At 47.2% G+C, this 24851-nt stretch overlaps 2 protein-coding genes and 1 non-coding gene across 5 annotated transcripts in view; 1 reads left to right on the top strand and 2 right to left on the bottom strand.

The window, feature by feature from the left end:
* Positions 1–530: 530 nt before the first annotated feature.
* On the bottom strand, positions 531–5283 carry LOC121837516 (TSC22 domain family protein 2-like). Its single transcript, XM_042293118.1, has one exon. It carries the CDS (start codon positions 5025–5027, stop codon positions 3894–3896), a length of 1134 nt encoding a protein of 377 aa, XP_042149052.1. The 5' UTR covers positions 5028–5283; the 3' UTR covers positions 531–3893.
* A 1638-nt stretch (positions 5284–6921) lies between these two features.
* The window catches only part of LOC115314398 (ORM1-like protein 3), a 32576-nt gene continuing 14646 nt past the window's right edge, over positions 6922–24851 (top strand). Inside the window, exons 1-4 of one of the 3 annotated variants that reach the window (XM_029973455.4) lie at positions 6987–7220; positions 7279–7358; positions 19438–19616; positions 23300–23451. In XM_029973455.4, coding sequence (XP_029829315.1) covers positions 19449–19616; positions 23300–23451 — 320 coding nt within the window. In that variant the 5' untranslated portion in view covers positions 6987–7220; positions 7279–7358; positions 19438–19448. Of the gene's footprint in view, positions 7221–7278; positions 7359–19437; positions 19617–23299; positions 23452–24851 lie in introns of all 3 variants that reach the window. The other 2 variants (XM_029973451.3, XM_029973454.3) reach the window with 2 other exon arrangements.
* On the bottom strand, positions 15328–15400 carry Trnak-cuu. Its single transcript has one exon. It is a non-coding gene; the product is annotated as a tRNA-Lys (tRNA).

Here is a 24851-nt window from a genome sequence, read left to right as displayed (position 1 = left end):
TTAATTTACTGCATTGCTTCATACCATTTATGGAGGCTGAGAACATTGCTGCTTTGGAGACAATGAAACGGGACCTAATACCTCAGAAACCTATTTTCATACTCTGAAGAAAATTCATAAAGCCTTCTTGACATCAGCGTTTAGGTGAACGAAATAGATGGCTTTATGCATAAATGGATGTTCACCAAAAGTAAATGGCAGATTAATCCGGCAAACAAGGTCACGCTTTACATAAATATATTACAGGAAGTGCTGCTCGCCTACAGTGTGCACTTTAAGAATCATTAAAGAACCTGCATCTAAGTTTCAGCCTGTTACTTATGGAATATATGCCCAACCGACATCACAGATCAACTACCAGTTCATGTAAAAACAAATCTATTGATCCCATTCCCATTATTAAAGAAATTTTGCTTCCAAACAGCTCCTCGTTGGGGTAATGATTCGAGTCCCTCACACCGAAATTCTTACTTGTTCACTTGGACCCGAGTTTTGCCATCAGTCAGGTTATGTTGCGACGGAGTGTAGCCCAAGCGTGCAAATCGTTTCACGATCACTTTTACGTTTCGAGGAGTGTCAACGGTGGAAAGATCCGAGGGAGTCTCTGAATTAAGACAACATTCAGGGTGGTTCACACGGCAGTGGCAAGTAGGTCATACTTTGGGGCATCCAGACACAATGACAATGCTTCAGAAATTGTCGGCGACGCTCGCATGCTAGTTGATTACGGGTCCACTCATCCCTACGTCATGCCACTGGCTCGTGCCTCTTTGGTTGCTTCTAATCGGAAGTGACCAGAGAGCAGGAATTCCTGCAGCGGTGGCGACCGACAGAGATAGGAGAGCAGACCAACAGGAGCAGACCAACAGGACGGAGGTTTGATGGTATCGGTTTGGTAGCACGAGCTCAATTCAACGATAGGCAGACATCTCGTGGAGTCGTTCGGTGAATCTTTGTCGCCTTGACGGGTAAGTTGTAGGAAAACAAATGCGCCGCTGCCGATGGCGGCGATTCAATGAAACAATGTCGCTGGCCTAGCTGCTGCGAATGATGAAATAAAACTGGTGCCGACGGTGCAGAATCATGCCACAGGAAATGGGCGCAATCAAGAATACTTTTGTGGGCAAATACACCTCGTGTTGGACATTTTGTAAGGTATGCTGCTTTCCGAACGAATGGCATTGAATACTAAACAAGGAAATGAGATTTTAACTTTACCTGCTGCTTTGCACTCAGAGTACTTCAGGAAAATCTCGGCCGTAGGACTTCTCATGCATTAGGCATGCGCGGGTAGTGCATTTGCCAAGCATCGTCTATGACGGACGTAGAGTGCGACAACTCGTTGCTCTTTCAATGCTCTCTCCATACATCACAATAACAAAAATTCGGAAGACTCATTGGAAGACTCAAGTTCACATGCAAATGCCAACGACTTCACCGCACAAAAACCTATTAGCTTGGCCCTTCTGTCACCAGAGGGCAATGGGCATGACAGTAACTAGTTAATTGTTGGAATCAAAAGCTTTGGCTAGGTGGCACCAGATGCTGCCGAATTAAAAAGGTTCAAACACATCCATCCGATAATCAGTTGACAAGCTTCACGGAAGAGCGCCATTTGAAAACGGTTCTTTCTCGTTGCCCGCGTACAAGCAGGTGCAGGCAGATGGTGTTTCTAGTGCCACCTAGAGTCACTGAATGTTCTCAGAGAACCAAATTCCATTCAGTCCGCTTGATGGAAGTCAATTCCTGCAGAATCCAGCTCTCATTGGCTGAATTAACCCGTGGTGGAAGTTATCAGGCGGCCATTTTGGAAATAGGCCCAAAACAACAAAAAATGGATATGAAGCGTTTCCGCGTTACGACGGCTACGGTGGGTACATAAGGGAGGGGAGCTCTGGGCAATAATGAGTTAAGACCGAACGGAAGGTGCATTGATTTATATCAAGTAGCCGCCAACCTAGATTGTCAAAGAAGATTGTCAGCTCGTTCGCTCGCTCCGGTTGCACTGGTGCTGTGTTTCAAACTCTGCACCTTAAATGCTAAACCCAATACTTGACTTCAATATGTTTACCGGCAAGGGAGAGAGACGAGACAGCAAGGAGCAAGTCACGCACCGCTCGGAATAAAGGAAAGAACTTTAATAAAAACAAACCAGCATCGCCACAGGCCAGGAACGTGGATTGAGGAGCTCATACGAGAATGAACACTACACTTGACACGCTTTGCTTCGACTGTGAAGGGCAGGGCCATGTTGGGTATCTGACTACTGTGCCACGACTCTGTTCTGAAGCTAAGCTTGGGAATTTCGGCACTCTGGGAACATTCAGTGACTCTAGCACCACCAGCGGCAACGCCTTCATGAGCAACGGAGCAGGGCCGCTTTCTTACGACGCTCTTTTAACGCAAACGTTTGTGGAAATTATGGTTACCATAAAAGGTGCAATATAATCACTTTCCACCGCAGGCAATGTGAATTCAACATTCCACCGGTTCTGCCGCTTCTGTCCATAGGGCGGGCTGATAGTGTAGCAAGCACCACAAGAAGGCATCAGGCATTCTAGGTAGCTTGTCAACTGACTTTGATTTAGCAATGTTGGTATGCACAGCAATGCGGTCCACAAAGCGGTCAGTGAGTGACACAATCCACAAACGAAGAGCTCGCTGCTACGTTCTGACTGGAGGGAAAGACGTTACTCGAGAGGCATGACTCCTGCACCGTATCCCAGTGTTCAAATTCAACTGCATGTAAGCGTGCGAGTGCAACACCAAAAATTGCCAAGACGCTATTACCTTTTCCAGCTACCCAGAAGTGGCATCCACCTGGTAATCTGGTGTGAACCTGCCACTACCAACCTCCAGAAGCTTCTCACACTCCTCAAGCCTAATGAGGCATTGCAAACCAACAAATAAAATGAGATGAATGCAGCTCGCGCAGTTCCAATTTTATAACGAAAAATACTTTAGTCTTATAGAGCAACATTGCCACAGAGCAGAACCTTGTCGAAACAAATTATCCCCCCCCCCCCCCCCCCTTCAATGTGGAATCGGCAAGAACTCTTAGTTGGATGACCCGCGAGCCGTCAACCCACCCTGCCAAGTGCTGCACTCTGACAGACATGGAAGCTTTCCACGGTAATTATAACTAGCCTCGTTTTCAAGTGTCGCGTGTTATTTTGCATTTGAATAAAGTTGCTTTATCAGCATATGTAACAGACATACTGGAACACTGGTGCAGACATATGACGTTACCTTCCTAAGTATCTCTTGTTATTTGTGCCCAAACACCACATTTCAGGGAAGAAGTCATAGACGAAGATGCAAAGGTTTAGAGGGAACCCCAATGTACAGGCAAACAAGTTGCGCAATCCCAAAGGTCAAGGAGTCTCGCATATCTGCAAGTCCAAAGGGAGCAAAAGAACCCGACAAACAGTGAAAAAGTACCATTGGAGGGAACACAATGGCCACCTCCATGGCACATCTCCTCTTGGAAGGTGCAGCCCCCTCCGGAAGATCGGTGGACAAACCTGGCACAGCTAATGCCAGAAGACACTTCCCGGTCTACGCAGTCAACGCTCCCAGACGAAACTTCATGCTCAGAGACCATGCTTTGCAACCAGACTCCCGGCGTGTGCCCAACAGCAGTCTGGCGAGAATGCCTCGCCCGTCCCACAGCTCAGCATGCAACCACCTCTCCTCGGAAGCAGAGCCAAGCGTGCAGTTAAGAACCCAGCGTAAAGAAGCGGGCTCGCCGCCACGCGGGAACCAGCCACGGGCATCTAACACACGGGCACTGCCAAGACACTCCCAGCAGTGCATGGTCCAAGGGTTCAGACAGAGCGTACACCTGCTGGCAAGACTGTGGCTTCTCATTTGAACTCGAAAAGCACTGCAGTTCAAAACCTGGCCTCTGAGAGAGCCAGTGGTGCCGACTTCGTCGCGAAGGGGCTGCCAGACGACAGCGCCAGAGCGTAACCGACATGTAGAAAGAAAGCCCGCGGGAGAGTCAAGGCGGTGGTCGGTGCGTGACACCTTCTGGGTTGCGCACGCCGGACTGACAGCCCCTCCGAGCAAAGGTCGGCGCCCGCGAATGGCGGCCGCGAGGGCACCCACCTCTCGGAGTCCTCCTCGGCGGTCGACTTGTTCTCGGGCACGGGTTCGGCGGGGTCCGCCTCGCCGGGGCCCGGGGCGTCGGTGACGACGGGCTGCTCGGTAATGGGCTGGAGCACGCCCAGCGGCGGGCCCTGGGCGCTCGACGACACCGGCAAGATGATGCCGTACAGGGGCCCGCCCTGTTGGCTGTTGGCCGGGAACGTCTGCCCGACGGGAATCTCGTACACGTGGGCCACAGCCTCGTTGGACGCGGCCGGTGGCAGGTCGGCGCCGCCCGCCGCCGCGCTTTCGCGCTCATCGCCGGGCTTGGCGTCGCCTTGCATGGCCGGCGGGTCCACAAAGTCCATGCACAGCCAACGTCCGCGACCGAACGGTTCCGAACTCACGATCTTAACCACTTTGAAGCGCCGCTGCCAGTGGTCCGGGCTTACGGGCACCTCGGGCGCGGCGCTGGCAGGCGTCCCCGCCACGATGGTCAGCGCTGCACCGACCGTCGTCGCGGCCGTCGGCGGTGGCAGCGATGGGACGCCCGATGACGCGTCGCCGGCCGTCGGCGCACCGGCGGCGGCGGGGGGCTCATCGGCCGCTCCGTTCTCGTCGGTCGGCGACAGCTGGTCGGCGTTCTTGGACACGTCGAGCACGTCCGAGCTCAGGTCCTCCGTGTGGCTCTCGTCCAGGTCGTCGGCACTTTCATCGCCTCCGTCGTTGCTCAGCCGGGAGCCCTGCACCGTGACACTGGTGATTTGAAAGGACGTCGGCTTCTTTTTGGGGCCCCCCGAGTCGACGGGCTGCACGGGCGTCCTGGGCTCGCCCGGGCTGCTGCCGTACATTGTGTTCGGCGTTATTAGCTCGACTTCGGCGCCGTACAATCTTCCGGTACTGTTCCCAATGCCATCACCGCAGATTTTGTCGGCCATGATTAGCTCCCGACAGAGGGAGTGTTTCTTTTCTTTTTTCGCCTCCGAGTGGATATTTCACAAATCCTACCTCGGACGAATTACTTCACGCTTTACAACGGTCATAATTATTAACGTCCATCGTAGGCAACCAGCATGCCTCAGAACTGGCGTTAAACATTCGAAAAAGCAATCAAACGTTGGGAGCTCCGTCGTGTTACTTTACCTAACCCACTTCTAGAGAAAAATGGCGACCATGTGTTGCGCAAAGCACCATGGGAAATAATTTACCGTAGTTGCCAGACCTTATGTTTATTTTCGCTAAAAGCTCGCGAAATACAGAAAATTGTAGTTCGCACTTTGGACTAGGGACCGTAGAACCCATGCTCCAGCTGGATGCACTATTCGGTGCCATTATTTTTTCCTCTTTCCCCGGATTTTTGAGTATTTTCGCACCAAGTCACTCCGTAGGCGTCTTTCTTCACCAAAGAGGAATGGACAAAGGGGCCAATGATCGCTTTGTGTTGACCGTACTCTTTCAAAATCATCCGAAAAAGCTTTTCTATTTTTTTTTTTTTTAAGGTGTTTACGGCGTTGACCCGAGCGCCAAGACGCCGAGACGGCATCAACGGCATCACGTCCAACGAACTCGTTGCTCACTTGAGTTGAGGCTGGTCAGGCCCAGGGCGACACTCCTGACCGCGTCACCGCAAGCTATGACGGCTATGACCGCAAGCGTGTAGTCTTGCAGCTTTCAACCCTTTGGCAGCTTCTCACAACTAGAGTCACTAAGCTTTATCGGCTTTATCACGGCTCTGAGCTTTATTTATAGCTTTATTTAGTGACGCTACTCACACCATACGCAATGACGACACTACTCTAGACACTACAAGCCCTGAAGCGAAAAATAGGGACTCTAACCAAAATTTAATAAACATTTACCCGACGTTTCGGGACCAGTTCGGTCCCTTGTTCACGGGTGAGTGACCTCACTTACCCGTGAACAAGGGAGGGAACTGGTTCCTTGTTCACGGGTTCACTCACCCTTGAACAAGGGACCGAACTGGTCCCGAAACGTCGGGTAAATGTTTACTAAATTTTTGGTTGGAGTCCCTACTTTTCACATCATGTCTACTCCTAACCAGGCAGAGGGCTGCCGAACGTTTAACCGTTTAACTACAAGCCGTACAAGATATCAGCGCCAATCCAATGTCATGTGAGTGTCACGTGATCGTCGAGATGATTTGTTCGCAGCGCTGGATTGGATAGGAATGCATGTAGCGTCCACTGCACTTGGCTGCACTCCAGTTTGTAAAGAAATTTAACGTGTACACAGGAGGGCAGCTTTGCGGAGCTCGACTTTCACCGAGGTGCAAACTTCTTTAGTTAATTTCATAAGGGAAATGTCGGGAAACAAACTCTCGTTAGAGATGTTTTCTGCAAACATCTCTTGTTAGAGATGTTTCCAGAAAACCGTTACTTCTGTCCTCCTTTGATTCAGAAATGCCTGTGGGTGAGAAGTCAAAGCAAGGGTATTCATGCTATTTTGCTGGTCATGAAGATTGGGAGACTCAACCCAATGAAGTAACAAAACACAAAACGAGTTGTATGTCTGCGCGTGTGTTTGTCCTTTTGTGTGTCAGTGTGTGTGATTGATCATGCTCGCCCAAGTTTCCATTTTATCAAAACAAGAGGCGCATAATACAAAACTAGAAAACGTATTCTCACTAATTATTACGCGTTGTTTTTTTTTTTTCATCACGGTTGGAATCAGCCGAATCAGCTGAACAAGGAAGGTACTCTTTTATTATCCTTGTAATAAAAAAAATAAAAAAAACATTTAAAGTTGCAATGTGCAGAAAAATAGAATGCATAATGGCGAGGTGGCGCAAGCTGCCGCCCAACAAAATATATCTCTCCATTTACATTTATGCCCCGTTTTTGCGGTTTCTGCTTGACGCAAAACAGGCCGAACCGCGGAACCGAGTGGAGTTGTCTGTGTCGAGCAGCGTTCGAGTCAGCTGCGCTGCGTTGGGCGGCCTCGTCCAAATCGTCGCGGAAGTGTATACGAAGCAAGGAAGGTCCGTGGTTTTTTCCTTCGCGGTCTTCGCTTTTCTTCGTTGGGTAACGGTAGCTGCGCCTTGGAATCGAAACGGCGTCTTCCTGTCACTGACGTGCCACATCCAAGTGCCGTTCTAACACAACGTGCTTTCTGTGAGTATTTGCCCTTTGCGTGCAGCTGGCACTACCGGCGTTTTTCTTTGAAATCCAGTGCGCACTACATAGGCCGACACGAACGCCAGATGGGCTGCGTACGACGACTAGGAGACGACCAGCGGTAGCTGCGAACGGGTAAAAACAAAATTCCTCCCGGCGATTTCTTTCTTTCTTCTGCAATCTTTTGACCCCGGTGCTCGCTTGATCCAGCCATATCACTGATCCAGCGGGTCTTTCCTTGAAGCTGCTCGCGTTTTCGTTCGCCGTGTAGGTCCTTCAGTATTTGGGCCGCAGAAGCGTCGCAGTCTGGATGTTTTGGCTCGCCGGCAGGGCTCTAGAATTACGCTCGCTATCTTATCCGGAGCCCAAGGGGCTGACTATTTCTGTTGCGAAATGTTTTGCCCTGATATCAGATGCCAGGCTTGACGTCACCCTTTCGTTCGTGACTCTTCCATCTGCAAGAATTGTTGTGGATCTTGAAGAGTTAAGGGGAAGCCCCTCTCACCTCTCTCCGCTTTAGCCGAGCGAACGCTGGAGGGGAGATTCAATTATTCCCCGCCTTACCACAGTTGATTTAGTCTAATAAATAAAGCAAATTTCTCCTTTAGAAAGTGCAACACTGAGAAAACACATTCACTGTTTTGCTATATAATTCTTTAATTCCATCGGGGGATTTGATTCTCGAACTCGTAGTGGCATAATTGACCACTGCTGCCACAGATTTCGTTGAAAATGTTGCAAATGTTTATTGTCACCACAATCCTTGAAGCAGAAAACGGGACACTCGGGTTTGGGGGTGAGCTAAAACAAACTGTGCTACTAGCCATTTGAGCATACAAACACACATTGTTCCAGAGTCTGACAAGTGACTCCCATCACTGTTTCGTTGTTACCATGACTAACATGTCAAATTCAGTAGTACTGCAAGAAAAGTCCGGCAGATGTAACGAGAGAAAGAGCTCAAAAGCATGCTGTATGGCAGGTAATATTTTCATAGTATGTTTATTTTAATAAAATTATGTCTAGGCAATAAATATTTTTTCTGCTTCCTTCTATTCGCTTAGTACTAATTTCTCAACTGGACGTCCCTGCAAAAATGGGACATGAGGCTTTTTCGAGGCAAAATCACCAGACAATGTAAATGAACCTCTAAAACGGGACTGTCCCACCCAATACGTGACATCTGGTCACCCTGCAAATGGACCATCATTGAGGCAGATTTACGGGGCAACAAGACCGCCTTTTTATGTTATCCGAGCAATAACGATGGTAAATTGCAATATATTGCATTTTTATGCATTGAATTCCTCGTGAAAATATTCTGTCACGTTTGTCCAAATGTGTGCCAATAGTAGTTACACTGACAGGGTATCTATGCTGGCCAAGATTTAATTTGTTTGTGACATATGAGAGCCCAACTACCCAGAACACAATTTGCGGCTCGAAATTCGGTTTCTTTCCGCCCGAAAACCGGCGATCGAGAACTGGCCTGTTTCAGTTGCGCTCATTCTCTTCTCTATGGTCACGTGCCGTTTTCTGCGGTTTAGACACAACCATCAAGTATAATCAAAGTCGTCTGTCATTGAAGGCACACACTCAGTATTAAAAATAGAAAGAAAAAATATGAAACCTATTTTTTGGGCCTCTAACAAACTCTAAATATGTTGATTGAAAAAAAAAAAGTTGCACAGACAATCGGAAGCATTCTGTTCAATCACTGCGTAATTCTCAACATGGCGTCGTATCGCATATCGTGGAACTCGCGTTGCTTGATGGCGATGGCGGCAGACGACGGGCGTGGGACCTCTACTTCAGAACTGTTGTTTGCAGTCGCGGCGAATCAGTCTTCCTTTGAAAGAGAAATTTTGGACCGTGGTGAGGATTGCGCTCCCTAGTTCCTGGATGGTTGGCTTGAGATGAAAGGTGCTTGCTTACACCTTCCTAATAGGGTTGCCACCTTTCGCCGAAAAAAAAAACAACCTACCCTTTGACAGGGGGGGAAGGGGGGGGGGGTAAATTTTTAATTCTAGGAGATTGAATTTGTGTTGAAAGAAGGATGCCATGTTCGTCTTTGACAGGCAGTGCAATTTATTGTAACGAATGATTTCCTAGAGAGGAATTAATTTAATGTACATGTACAGAAATACACAGCGCTGAGCTCAATACTATGTGCAACTATATAGCCTTTTTACTGAAAAATAAAGACATTTCTAACTAACTTGCCGTGCACAGCAGATGCATGGAGAACCAACTAGTCTGCTGGTTGGCACGCACGCCACCAAGTAACCCCAGCTGCGAGAGCCGCGCATCCCTTCCTAGACATCGTCGGTGCGTGTCGGGCTTGGCACTCGAGCAATTAACTTTGAATATCCTCTTATGCTTGCGCGAAGCTTTCCGAAGGGGAACGAATAGCGAGAATCAAAGAAAAACAACTATGGAGGTCTGAAGGGAAGGAAAGGTTACTTTTGAGACACAGGCTGCCAACAAAGTAACAACAGCTGCGAGAGACGCTCAGCTCTTCCTAGACATCGTCGGCGCGTTTCTCTGGTCTTGACACTTAAACAATTAAATGGAGAATGAAAAGGGAGGGGAAAAAACAACGAAGATCTAAAGTAACAACAACAATATTACACCATGTGTAGTGAAAGGGGAAAGCTTGGGGAAAGTGCATACGCCGCCCGTCACAGTGGACCGATGAAGCACTGTGTCCTTGTCAAGATGCCTACAATCGTTAAGAAATACAACACCTCCCAGAAGGCTCAGCTATCGGGAGGGCCTGTCGCCGAGTCACCCGCCGGCGTCTTGCTTGTTCTCGCTTTCCCTCATTTTCTTTCCACCGCGTTCCCGGTGGTCGTTTCGGTTTTTGTTGACTGTACCCCTCTTCCCCCCCCCTGTCTCGGGGAGTTCTCCTGCCGCGCTCACCCGCATACTTTCTCTAATCACGTGTCCTCACGGTGTTTGTGTAATTTTATACTTTTTTTTTCATCAACAAATATTTATCGACGTAGTTATTGAATTGTCGCTTAAAAAAATGCCAGAAAAATAAGCTAAAAGCAATCGCGCTTCGATGGTTGTCAGAAAATTGGCCAATGACGGCCGGTCTTACGTACAGACCGGGAACCAGCCTGCTGTCTAAGAAACTGGCCGGGCCAGTCAAAAACCGGGCAGGTGGCAACCCTACTTCTTGACGAGGAGGTATGACGTACGGCTCCCATATCGCCTGTATTTCCCAAATTTAGAATTACTTTCACTTCTCAGTCCCAACCTCATACTGCTGTTCTATGATGATCATCCAGACGACAGTCATTTTGATAAAAACTAGTGCACCTATAGATAGCAAAAGTTGCAAATATATTTGTATGATCGGTGTGGAAAAACCTCACCGAAAAGCTTGCATATTTCTATCACACTTGTAATATATGTGCAGGCGAGAGCAAGTTTCAATATTCTCATCAGAAAATCAAAGGAGAAATCAGACTTCCCTGGCATATTTCTGCAGATAACGTCCATACCTATAGAAAAAAAAAGTATTTGTCTTACTTTTGTTTCGGACTTGTGGACGAAAATGTTTTGGTTGGAAGACGCGACCTATACACAAGAAAATACTGCAGTGGAAAATTTCCCCACCCAATTTAGCGGGAATTCAGCAAGAATGCAGCCGTTCCAAACTACACTTGAATCGCAAAACATGCATGGTAACTGTCGGGCTACAGACAGACACAGCTGGTTTATCCTTGTTACATTGGCATTCCCTCCGTTACAAAACCGCATCATGCAAAATACCCTTTGACGTTGCCCTTCCCTGGAAAAGAAAGAGAACAGGTGGTATTCTGTGACATCAACCTCCCCACGGGAACCAAAAAGCAGATTTTTCATGTTCGTGGCAAAACAAGAGCAGAGCAAGTACACATTTCATGGGCAACATTGAATGGATATCATGTGTGATGGTATGATGGCAGCAAAGCAAAACTGGACATGAACGCAATCCACTGCGTTAACCAGGTATTGGACAAGGCTTCGTAATTAACCATTTTCAGAAGTCAGTCAAGCAACATTGGTGGTCCATCCAGATGGAAATAAGTAAGCCAACTTATACTAGGAATGTTCTACGCAGAGCCAGTGTACTGTTAACAGATAGCCGATATAGGTTAAAGGAGCTGATTAAGGTCTGTGGAAATGAAGAAGATGCCCTGGGCCTAAAATTCAGTAGTGGCAAGTTGGGAGTAATGGTTTATAACGTTGAGAAGGGGGACCCACTGGAAATTTCAGACGTTTTGATAGAACATGTAGAGAAGTATAAATGTCCAGGGGAAAACATTACGTAGAAGAACAGGAAGAAAATATGCTAAAGAAAAGAAAAAGGAATACCGCAATTATGAAGCATTAAACACTCTGGAATCACAACAGATATGAAATTGTTAGGAGAATATGGAAAGGAGTCATGATGCCGGGGCTGTCCTTTGGCAATGCGGTATTATGCATGAAATCTGTGGTTCAGTCGGGCTGGAGACCCGGCAGAGGTATTGCAGAAGGGTTTGGATTTGGGCTAGTTGGTTGAACATGTTTAGGGGTTAGAAGCGCTTAAAAACGACGGACGAGTAGGAGAGACACACACCACAGAGCGCTCTGTGGTGTGTGTCTCTCCTACTCGTCCGTCGTTTTTTAGCGCTTCTAACCCCTAAACCCGGCAGAGGAGCATGGGCAGACTGGCACTGGAGATACATGGGAATACCTAAAATGAAGGAGTGCAGGGAGACCTGGGCTGGGCATCTTTCGAGGCTAGAGAGGCGATCAGTAAGTTGAAATTTAAACATAGGCTAGAAACAATTTAGGAGGCACGATGGGTGAGAAAGGAATATAAGCATTTATACATGAAAAGCCTGAACACTAAATGGGCAAACCGAACCCAATAACTGAAATTTAAATACCAACAGTCAAGTGTTGGGACGGAGCAGACTAAAACTCTCTCAAAGAGAAAGTAAAAGAAGCCGAGAGAGAGATGCGGGAGGAAAGCAGGGAAAATCAGCTCTATGAATACATGGCTTGTATTGACATTACATCGCATACTTTTGACCACCTTGTAAGAAGAGGAGAGGGAAGCTGCTTTTATAAGAATTTTGAGTGACTGGTTTATCATCTATAATCTTCTGGGAGGAGAAAAGCGACATCTGTGCAAATCCGGGAGGCACAAAAGAGGATTCTGGTAAGAGAGAAACTCCTTCTTCTTCTCTTCTCTGGTGGTCATCGGAGCGCTCTTTGGATGACGTCATGTGCAAGCCATGTATGGGGGCGAAAACAGGAAACAAGGAAGGATCATGGATGTGAGAATTCACGGGGAGCCTCGTTGTGTTTGGGGCTAGATCAGGAGTATTAAGGACAAGGACATATAGGTCGAAGTATGAGGAAATGGACACATGGTGTGCCGTATGCCATGAGGAAGACGAAACAATGCAGAGCACAAGTTTGTCTGCTTCTTTCGCAGGGATTGTGGTGACGTCAGGACGCTGAGCTCTGATTCGTTCTGATTGAAAGATAGTGGGTAGACCTCAAGGCAGGTTTCTTTGAGGTCTACCCACTATCCTTCAATCAGAGCCAATCAGAGCTCGACGTCTTACTGACGTCACCACAACCCCAGCAAAAAAAGCAGACAAACTTGCTCTCCGCATAGAACATGTGGGCTATCTTCCAAATGTCTCCTATGTCAGTGGGTAATACCACGTGACATCGTGAGTAAATGATCCGCTACTTGATTTTGGAACGACCAAGATAATCACCTGGATACTACGCCGGTTGGCTTCGCTTTGTGCTACGGCCAGAACAAAAACATAGCGGCGATGACGGGAAATAGCGAACAATCTCTTTTGATCATGGAGAAACCACTCGAAGAGACAATAATGTTAACAGCTTCGAAGTTTTTCTTTGACAGTGACGATGTGGTGCTCTTAGAGGTGGCTCCACCAGCTCGATCCTTTTGCTCACGTTCCTTTTGGGCTGCATATTAAGATCAAAATTACTTTTTCCTTTCAGATAGACATACAAAATTTTGTTTTTATTAATCGGCGTGACCTCTGTAAGTTTAGTCCTGGTGCCCTAAACGAATTTTGTTCCACGCATCGTAATTTGCACCGATTACATTTTACAGAAATTACATCCACACGGTGTCGCGGTAGAGCGCTTGGGGCTCTCTCAGCAGTGATATGTAACTTACGTTCGCTTTGACGTGACTATGATTACAAAATCAAAGAGAGAACTTCAAAACCGCTATAAGCAATTTCTTGGGAAAGGAGATGTGGTGCAGTTGTTGACTGATCATATGCATGAATTCTTTGATGCCTTCACTGCTTTTCAAGCGTTATCCTCATTACGCAAACTCTGGAAATAAAAATAAAAAATAAAAACCTTCCATATCCTCTACTGTGTTGGAACATTTTCATCCTTTAACGTAGGAGTACAGAGTTCCTTCCAACGCCGAGGACGAGGATGCGGAGAAGCTACTGTTCACGCTCGCAGTCTGATAATAACAAGTATACGTTCCTGGGGAAAGTGCACGGTCTGGACGTGGTGCAGTCAATTCCTGCATTGGAAACAGCAAATTGCAATATCCACACATAAATGGCTGCACCTCATTCTTTGTTATTTGCCCCCAAACCAACGAAGACAAGCTTTGACGGCTGTCGGTGCAGAAAGCAGACGATGGGTAGCGTGAGTAATTACTTCGGAGTAAACAAGCCGCTTCTGGAACGTGAGTTCTGACGTCATCGAGTAAGCGCGAGTAAGCTTTGCAATGCCACGGTAAGAAACCTTTACTCCTGAGTCATATCGAGTAAATTTTGGAACACAGTCGTGGTGGTGAGATGCACAGAGCTTGCTCCTGCCCTCCCGGAGGGGGCGACGGATTTAGCCGGAGTGCTAAGGTTTGCAGAGGAAAATGAAAGAATGGATGATAGGTGCATTTTAATAACAAAGAGGAGCTTGGAAGACTGGTGGAAATTATCTAGTAATTGCAATTGTATTGTGTGTATGTTTATGCAGCTGGAAGCTAGTCAGCCCCAATGGGCAACTTGTCTCTCAGCTGTAGATGAGCAATTTAGCCAGTGCAGTACAACCGCGAGCCTGGAGTCTTTATTGTGCACCACGCAATAGTGATACACGACCGCATGCCGGTACGATGCTCATCTAGATCGAAACGGGCAGAAGTGGGGACAGAGTGTCGAACCGAAATTTTTATCAGTTCGGTTCAATTTTGGGTTCACAACTTTCGGTTCAGTTTCGGGGTGCAAAAATAACAGTTCGAACTGGTTTGAACTGCTAAATCGAGAATATATTTTGCGCATTGTTTTGGGAATTGGCACTATTTCTGCCATGAAACGTGCAACTATATAGCTTGTTTATCGTTCTTACTATCCACTTTCATTTTCAGTGTCGAAAATAAGAAATTGCGGTATTTAATTTCGACGCAACAGTAAAATAAAATCTAGATTAACATACAGAACGTTGTGTTTTTGCTACTCAAAATCCGTTTGTTTACCTCTACCACATATATTTTACCTAAATCGAAAGGTTGTCACGAAGTCTGGTAGGTCGCCTAAAATACCCGTGATTGGTACAACTTTGCGTCGCTGTATTAAAAGCTGAATTGTAGTTGTGCTTTTGAGCTAAGGAATTAATTGCAGTGCAAAAAATCATAGAATAGGTATTTCGAAATGAAATATAAATACAGCGAATGCGCTTTATAATATACAGGGTGCGGCCGTAAGGACAAACGCATTTGGCACTCTTTGCGGAATTCGAATTCTAGACGTTGTGGGAGCGAAGGTCTGCCACCCCGGCCAGGGGCCGCTACCGGCCGCCCAAAAAGGACACAGTCCCAAACGCACAACAGCGCATGAGGAAAGAGCCAATAAAAGGAGGACACGGCCACAGAACCGGGGTAGACTGACCGAGGGCACGGAGACGTGTCAGTCGAATGCTACGGCAATGTTGTACGTTAAATATTAACAACCTATTCCTGTTAATCTAATAAATGTAGTTTCTTGGTGTGGAAACCCCAGCTTTGTGTTTGTCCTACCGGATGGGCATGCAGCAAGGCAACCCTACCACATGGTGCCCAACGTGGGGCCCAAACCCACGACCCTGAGATTAAGAGTCTCATGCTCTGCCGACTGAGCTAGCCGGGCGTGCCCACAGCACAGAGGAGATCTTCCTCGCTCAGAAGAGCTATCTCCCACCACCTTTGGCCACAAACTCTCTCGAACCCGCATGTGCTTGGCAGGGCCCCGAGGCAATCCCGGCGCTAAGACCTCCACGGGACTGGCACAGAGTGCCCAATCAAAGCAGCCAGGGGCGCTCCAGTTTTGGTTCAATGCGGGGCCGCTGGAGGGCGTCCGAAGAGTGCCCTGGTGCCGGCGACTCAAGCAGGTATTCGGACCAATGCCACAACTGTGGACAGCGCGGCCTCTTCCAAAGAGAGTGCCCAAATACAAACCCGAGGCAGAACGAAACAAATGGCGGAAGGGCTGGAAGTGAGCGGAGGGATTGTGTAAATCCGCTCAACCCTCGCGTGCCTATGGGACGTGAAAATCCGGAAGGTCACGTGGCATCCCATTCGGGAAACTATTACGGCCGGCGCCAATGAGCCCTACTGCAGAGCTGCCGATGGCCACTATCACAGCTGGGATCACGCACGCAGCGTCACTTGTTCCATCGGTATGTCGAATTCAGCCTAACAGCGAAATGATTGAGCCACGCATGATGATCACTTTGCTCAGTTTTCCTTTTGCCACGCTTTTGGATACCGGGGCTGCTATCTCGCTTATAGGGGACGCTGCCTATGAACTATGCAAAAATAAAAAAGAAAAAGGATCTGGGGTGGGCACACAATCATGCAATACCTGAAATTGGACACTCGAAGGTAGCTTCGCAGGAAGTTTTATGCCCATATATTTTTAGAGCTTAAGTCTGAGGTGATGAAATAGTAGAAATGAAGCAAAAATCGGAGGTTGTGTATTTTCCATGCCCTAAAAGAGCTAGCCTGTATGTCGTCTGCACACTGGTCTATGAGCTCGCTCCCGGGTGGCTTGCTGAATGCAAAAACACTGAAAACCAGTGGCAGAGGCTGGTGATCAGCAAGATCATCACGATAATTAATACTTTTAACGAAATACATGAACAGTGCCCACCTGAGAGCAAGCTCACAAACCAGTGTGAAGACGACGAACATCCGGTAAAGGGTATAGGAAATGTAAGGCCGCCATTTTTGCTCTATTTTTAATATTTTACCATCTCTGACTGGAGCTCTGAAATTAAAAAAAACAAAACAAAAAAACTGACAAACCATATTGCGAAACTACGTTCGTGTACCCAATTTCAGGTATGTATGTTTTGAATGCCAACCTTTCAAGCATAGCAGCTACTTAATTGGTCACTTTCTGAAGGTCTGCATGCATAATCGTCATAGTTACACCACACATCCTGTTTTTGTACTGCCTGCAAACACATAAAATTGCTGTTCATTACATTAATTACAGATTTTTATGTTTGAGAAATTAAATATGGTGTCAGGAACACAGAATTATTTAAGGCTCTCCCAAATCACTTTGAGCCTATCAAGGATACAGAACACCAGAAAAGATCTTCAGAGAATCTTCCAGACAATTTGCAGGTGCATTTACTTGTGATGTATATCTTTTAGGTGATTGGCCCTTCATATATGTTTTCAAACCTTCAGTCAGTAATTAAATATATTTTTATTATCAATAAATTTGACTTCATGAAGTTTACATAACTGCTTGAAAACGATACGGAAGGACAATATTCGTAAAGTACACCAGCTGTTGTCTGTGGGAACGTGCTTTTTTGTTCGCTGTTTGGCATTGTGAAACACCGGGTCGCGGTATATGCCAAAAGGGACTTTGTGCTCACATGCTAGATCTGAAGTTAAATAGACCAAATGGGCAGGAATAGAAAGATAATAAATGGCTTTCTTCCCAAGAAACCGATGCATGACTTCTTACTGCAAAAATAAATTTGTAGGAATGTAATTATATTCCCGATTACATATACGTAAATAGAGCAAAGGACAGACAAACATTCTTATGCGGAGGGCAAGTTCGTCTGCTCCTTGCGCAGGGGGTAGCGATGACGTCAGAACGCCGAGCCCTGATTGGCTGATAGAGCCCCCCTATCTGAGCGTCGTCTGCTTCTTTGCAACGTCGTCTGCTCGCAACGTCGTCTGCGTCTGTCTTACGTTTCCTGCGACTTTCGGGAGTGCAGAGGCCAGATTCACGAAACGATCTTACGCCAAAAATGTGCGTAAGACAAAACTTAAGAACAAATTCGTATTCACAAAACGAAATTTTCGTAAGTTTTGCGCAGGTTACGGCGAAATCCTACGACAGCTCCGAAGCTGTTACGCACTTCTTACGATCAAGTCAGCATGGCCGACAGCGTCGCGGTCGCGACGACCCACGGACATTTATTTTTCTACGTGAGCTTCTCACGCGTCCTGACTTCAAGCAGCAAAAAAAAAAAGTAAAAATTATTTGAAACGGAGCACGACGAACAAGAACGCTGGATCCACAGACACCGGGGAAAAGCTCCAACGGCGACGATTCCACCGAACGTGACCAAACGAGCTGGGCAGTTAGGCCTAGCAGGCACTCCGCGACTCGGCGACCGTCTGCCCACGACCGGCTGACGTGCTGAATGGAATATGCCCGCGCGACCCTTGTGAACCCTTCCCGTGTTATACTTTGATCGCTGACCTCAATTTTAGATTAAGAGGTCAATTTCTTCCTCTTGTTATCTCCTTGTTTCCCGAGGCAACGGTGACTCTCGCCGGTGAAAAAGCGGCGAATCTCCGACAGACGCAGGAAAGGTAAAGCAGCCATCGCTTTGACTAGCAGACGTAAAGCAGACGACATTAACTGCGCCAATCCGCCGGCGCCGTTAAAGAGTGAGGGGTCTCGCCGCACACGAATGGAGGTAAAAAGTATTTGGGAGGGAACTTGCGGACACAAAGCAAACAAACCTCGGCGCCCCGGGACACCTCGCCAGTGAGTCCTTTGACTTCCCTCCTTGATGAAAACAACGTACCGCTCGAGTTATTTCGTCTGAGGCCAAGTCGAGTTCGCTCCGAAAGTTGCAGGAAAGGTAAGACAGACGCAGACAATGTTGCGAGCAGACGACGTTGCAAAGGAGCAGACGATGCTCAATAGGAGGTCGCGATCAGCCAATCAGGACTCGGCGTTCTGACGTCACCGCTACTTCCTTTCTCATGCGCAGAAGACGAAAATGAGCCCACTTGCGAGGCGTATACAGTGATGTCTGGTTAACATGAACACCTCTGTTTCCTCCAAGAATCGTCTATAATGTGAGTTGTCCATTAAATGAGACAAAAATGCATATATCTCTCCAGTTTGTCCCCGAAAATGGTGTCCATATAGCTGGGTATCCATATTAACGGGGGTTCCTTATAAACTAGACATGACTGTAATCCTAACATAAATCACATTAGAGCATCAGCTAGCATCAACTTGAAACTTTGCAAAATACCACCTCTGGAGGCTATATTCGGTTTGACGTGCTTGCTTTGGCCCTCCCTTTACAACTCTGTGCTTTATCAGTCACGTGCTCTAGCATTTTATTAGGCTGCCATATATCAACCCGAGAGTTCCATATATTTGCCTCAAGATTCAATTCACACGGCTCATGTGGTGAAAAGCAGATCTACGCTTTGTTGTACACTTACTTCGAAGAGAATGAATACTATGCTTGTATTCGTTGACTAGGACATATATGTCACAAAATAAAAATTTTCAACCCCCCCCACACACACACACGCATGCACACATGCACACACACACAAACAAATAGTATAATATTTGTTTACGACGAACATCTTGAGTTAAAATGATTTCGAAACAGCTTCTGTATCAAGACATCAACCCCGAAATGGAAGCATGTACCGGTGTTTCTCAAATGAGCCTCGCATCATAAATATTACATTCATTCTTTTTCTTTTTCTTTTTGAGTGAGAACTTTTTTTGTGACTGTGACATACGCATGCTCTCTAGGCACTTAAGGATATGTTTATTTTTTTTTGGTTAGTTCAGTCTCCCCTTAACAGTTTTTGCAGCACCTAAGCTCTCATGAGCACGCGTCAGAAGCATTGTTTCTCTGGGTTGCTCAGCGGTTCTCTCCCGTTGTGCTGCAGGGGCCGGAGCGATGCTGGACGGCAGCAGTGAGGTGAACCCCAACGGGTCGTGGCTCAACAGCCGGGGCATCTGGCTGGGCTACTGCCTGGGCCTGCTGCTGCTCCACCTGGCCATCCTGGGCTTCCCCTTTCTCACTGTCGCCTGGGCCTGGACCCTCACCAACCTCCTGCACAACGTGGTAGGTGCCGCACATACGCACGCCGGCTGCATGGTGCCTGGAGTGCGTCTTCGACGGGCGCTTTTAGCGTCCCGTGCTGCCCGTGCTTTGAAACCGGTCCCAAAATGGAACGAATTGTGTCGTGGGAGCTAGCCTGTCGGGCTGTGTGATGTCGCAGTCCTGGCGGTTTTCTCAAAGGTCATTTTTCGGCGTTTCCCTGTCTCATAGTTTTGTTCAAACAAAATGAGATGCCTGACCAAAAGAAATGAGAGGAGTTTACAATTCCCTGTAATGCCAAATTAGAGTGCAGCTCTTGAGGAGGAGGGGAGGGTATGGAGGGGAGGGTATCCTCTTTTCCTTTCCTCCCCTCCTCACCTCCTTACCCTCCCCTCCATCTTCCTCCCCTCCCTCCCTTCCTCCTCCCTTTTAACGTCACTTTTGACCCTCATGAAGGTCACTGTGAAGGTCGTGACCTTTGTCGTGACCTTTGTCGTGACCTTTATCGTGACCTTTATAAGTGACCTTCATGACGTCACTCGTGACCCTCGTGACGTCACGTGTGACGTCATTATGGGGAACGTCCCATAATGCAATGCGCGGTTACGCCAACGGCGACGCCGCTCAAGCGCCTAAGAGCTGTGCTCTAGAAAAAAACCTTCAGCCTTTCCACTCCGGGGAAGAAGGAAGAGCAGCGGAGCTGTTGCTGTGTATGTCGTTGCTCTTTCCGCACCTGGTCTTCTTTTCCCGAATAAAGGGCACGTGGCCGATTCATCATGAGTCCAAACCGAAACTGACAAGAGCGTAGGAAACAACGTGGCAAAACAGACGAGGACGAAGAAGAAACACTTGTGACGTGCGCTGCGCTCGTCCCGTGTGTTTCTTCTTCGTCCTCATCTGTTTTTCGCGCTGTTTCCTACGATGAATTCCCACCAACTTGCCCAACTATCCATTCCTCTATGATAACTGGAAAGGTTGCCGCCATCTCTGAGCGACGGCGGCAATCAGACTGGTTGTCTGGTTGTCGCCATCGCTTATAGATAGCGGTAGCTGTCCAGAGGTTTGCGTAGGTTTGTGTCGACGTTTGTTTGGTACCGGGCACGATCCTGGGGAACCTAGCCTTTAACAGCTCCACTGTAAAAAGTTTTTTTTTTTTGTTTTTAATTTTTGAGGTAGTACTTAATTCCTTGAGCTACAATTCTGTACACCTACGTTTATCGTGTCGTCGTGTTTCTCTGTTGAAACACGTGTACGGCGAAATGGCCGACCCATCGTACGGATCTGACTACATTAAGATATGTGGAATTGGCCTCCAACATTCCTGGCATGCTAATTACGTGCCTGCGATCTAAAATTTGTTTACGCGTCGGTCGTTTTGGTGCGCATTTTTCTCGCCATTAGCTCAAGAGGATGTGCGCGTTTTGTTAAGACCAGATGTGCCAACGTAGGCAACGAATTGCATCGTGAGAGCACTTGAACTGGTGCAACTGGGGCACGTTCCACAGAAAGCTTGCGTACAAAGAAACAAGTGATCAACCAAAGATGTTAATTTCAGTATAAAAAAAAAGGCCTTACTGTATTAATGCACCACCATACAGGATTTATTGCGTCGATGTACAGGTCAAAAAAGCTATCCCATCGCCATCTGCTGGTCCAGAATCACACTAATCGAGAGTGGGGTTTCACCCTATAACTCCATAAATTTGCTGTAGGGTTATATTTCTCCTTCAATTTGTTGGCAAGCGTATTGAAATCGTCCCTTGCTTGCGCACCTATCGCAATTACAATACATGTACATGTGCCTCTCAATGTGGTTTTGCCACACCGAACATACAAATAGACAAATGTGACTTATAACCATCTTTTTGTGGAAACATCCGTTGGAATGGCTGTCGCAGCCACTATAACGTATGTTTGCACGAAAAGATTGTTATGACTAATAAAAGATTGTCCTAGACCAAAAAATATGGTACTTGCAGATGTTAGTTCGAGCAAATATTAACATGGTGCGCATTGCAGGACACTCAAAATTCATGGTGCAACGTCCTCGGTGATGCTTTCACCACTGGAGTCATGTACAATGAAAACAGACTTTTATGTGAGGTGGAGCAGCACTAGGCTAACATTTTTGCTGCAGTTTTCAATTTGTGCACTTAGGGCTTGTCCATCGATAGAGCAAAGCGGTATTTGAGCACTCGTGAGCTCCAGTGATCCAGTTTACTTGGCAAAGCCTGTTAGGACTTAGTGGCCCCGAGCACTTTTTAGGACTCTTGCTTATGTCTTTAAATGTTTCCTTTAATCGTGCAAGTATGGACAAACAGGCATCACTAGAGATTTATGTGATCCCACAAGAGGGTGCTTCCTAGAGGTATGTTTAGTGCACTGTTACGCACTGTCTGCTCCTTCAAATATAGGTTTGTGGTGCAGAGGCACAGGCACATGAGTCTGGCCCAAGAGAATGTTTGTATGAGAACTGAAGCGTAGAAGGCGCTTCCCAAAGCCATGTGCTCGTGCCTTCGTCAGCTCTGCAGATGTTTGTGACATGGATTAGGAGCATTAATGACCTCCTAAGGCAGTTGTTCTCAACAACTGATGTTCTGGATTGTCTTTTGGGCCAACGGAAGTTGGGGGTTGGGGGGGGGGGGGGGGGGGGGGAGCCTCACTGCTGGGGCTAGAGGGGAGGTGGGGCTCCCCACCACTTCTGCTGGCCCAAAAGACATTTTAGAATGTCAGTGGTTGTGAACAACTGTCTCAGGTGGTCATCAATGCTCTGAATTCATCTCACAAACATCTGCAGAGTTAACAAAGGAGCTGACAATGGGCAATTACAGCGACAAAAGGGTAAATGAGAAAAACTAATTGCTTGCAAATCGAGTGTTGGGAAGTACTTCAAGTGCGGTGTACTTAAAGTGCTACTTTAAGTAAGTGTAGAAAACTTTTGCACTACTTGAAGTATATTCTCCAAGTGTGTAGTTGTTCTTTACTAGAAGTATTTTTATGGTACGTTCCAAGGGAAGTACAACTCCCAACTTTAAAGTACATTCCGCTAATTTGGTCTTGTTATATTTGTATCCCAAAATGATGCTTTGTAAACTAAAAAGAAATACTGGGGGGGATATTCAACTCTCACTAGAAACGCGACTACACTCAATCTGTACTGGGAATGGCTTTCCTGCAACATTTCAAACTCTCGCTACTTCTCGCTACTGCTCTTCGAGCGCTCGCTGGAATGGGCTGTTTGGGACAAAAGATATAGCCATCCACTCAAGATACAAATGTGCAATTGTCATTAGCAGATTTTTTTGAAGGTGAGAGGTATATTTCAATTTTAATTTCAGTATCCCTTTAACACTGTTAAGGCCCATTTACACACTCGCACTTGCATAGGATTGACCGATACAAGACCGGTTTTTCAGCCTCTTGCGACGGCTTACAACCGACTGCGCTACAATGCAGCCGGTGGTAAGCTCGCAAGAGGCTTAAAAACCGGTCTGGTCTCATTCGGTCCTAGTCAAGCGCAAGTGTATGAACGGGCCTTTAGAATGGGCAGCAAGAACCCCAAAAAGTTAAGGCAATCTGGATATGACGCTGCGGCAGACATTCCAGCTTGCGTGTGTAGTTCTGGAAGATTCCGCGAGTTTGCCTGGGTTTTTCTAGCGACGATGGTTGGGGGCCAGTCGCTGAAGCTTCTGCTTGTGTCCTTCCAGGCCATGTTCTTCTTCCTGCACACACTCAAGGGCACGCCTTGGGAGTCTGCAGACCAGGGGAAGTCTCGCTTCCTCACTCAGTGGGAACAGATCGACGACGAAATGCAGTTCACGGCCACAAGGAAGTTCCTGACCGTGGTCCCAGTTGTTCTGTAAGTAAGCCCCAGCTCGGCACCTTCAACACGCTTTAGACGGGCCCGGCGTCTTGATGTCGCAACACGGGTTCCTTGCGTTCACGCGCAGGTACAGTGAAAATTCTAATTAATATGTTTTCCTATTATCATCATTAAAATTGTAATTTTCTCGCATTATTTAGTTACCCAGATGCATGTTAAGGATGAGATAATAAATTTTTTATGTGGCATTGAGAATAATACTTGAGATCACCAAAACAATTTGGTCACGAAAATTATCTATTTCAAATCGGAACCAAGTTAAATCTCGCGTTGCCGTCATCATCACCGCGCGGGGTTCGCACGAAAATGTTGCATCCCTGATTGGCTGCTGCCGCTTCAAACGTCTCCCGGTTGCTGGAGTTGATCGCTCATTTCGAACCGGAACCTTTCCCAGCCATTTGTGTTGCAGCGCTAGGATCTTTGGAACAATTTTCCGGCAAGCCCGAAATGGCTGGGAAAATTGCCCCGTCTGAAGCGGGCTTTAGAACTGCAGTCTATGTAACCTCAAGAGGAAATCGGTTGAGCTGGAACTTAATAGCCCTTTTCCTTAAATCCCAAAACGCCATGCATCAGATCCTTGCTCCCACATGGCAGCGAAGAGAGAGTGGTAGGGTTGCATATTTTCCCACCTGCCTTTGCCTGCTTGCCGTTGCCTCCAGCATCGCCTCTGTCGTCTGCTAGAACCGGTTCTTCCTTAAGTTCCCGGCGTTCCTTTTGGAGTCTCGGACGGCGCTGCACGCTTCGCAAAAAGTCTGTCGTGGAACTGGTCTTGGCTAAATGCAGCTGGAAAGGACGTTTCATCCAACTGGATCCAATGAACCTTTTTCCAGCAAGTTCCTGCGCATGCGTGTACACCTCATCTCCTGGCCTTTCTTCCCCGCACTGTCGCCATTTTTACAGGGCAGAGTGCCGGTCGACCAACATATTCAGCACCTGTCTGCACATATTTCGTCTTTTTTGGCCATTCTCGTTTGAGTATGCTAGTATGGTTCATAAAAGGCAACGAAGATCAATACAACGGCTCGATGCCAGTGTATTCTGACGGGACTCTGCCCTTCATTTGTAGTTCGAAGAAAACTCCGCAGGCGGCGCTCGTTACTGGATAAAGGTCCATTGTACCCATCTGGGTCCACAGTCACCGACCAGTCTTTCGGACTTGGAGGGAACTTCAAAATTCTCCGAATAATCAAGCGGTCAGAAAAATCGATTTCGGCCAAAATATCAAATTTCTGCGCACAATCCGCTGCGTATTGGCCACTTTCCACTTGCTCGATGTTCATTTTAAGTTCTCGTGCAACTTTTGCTTTATATTGTTCGCTTTTTACTTGTTTGTTGATCTGTTTGATCACGGTGCTGCACTTTGTCGGCGCCTTCGT

This window comes from Ixodes scapularis, unplaced genomic scaffold, assembly GCF_016920785.2.
Source record: "Ixodes scapularis isolate PalLabHiFi unplaced genomic scaffold, ASM1692078v2 PGA_scaffold44__24_contigs__length_19508400, whole genome shotgun sequence".
Classification (NCBI taxonomy): domain Eukaryota; kingdom Metazoa; phylum Arthropoda; class Arachnida; order Ixodida; family Ixodidae; genus Ixodes; species Ixodes scapularis.
Note: the sequence above shows the minus strand (reverse complement) of the source record. Positions and strands in the feature narration are given on the sequence as shown.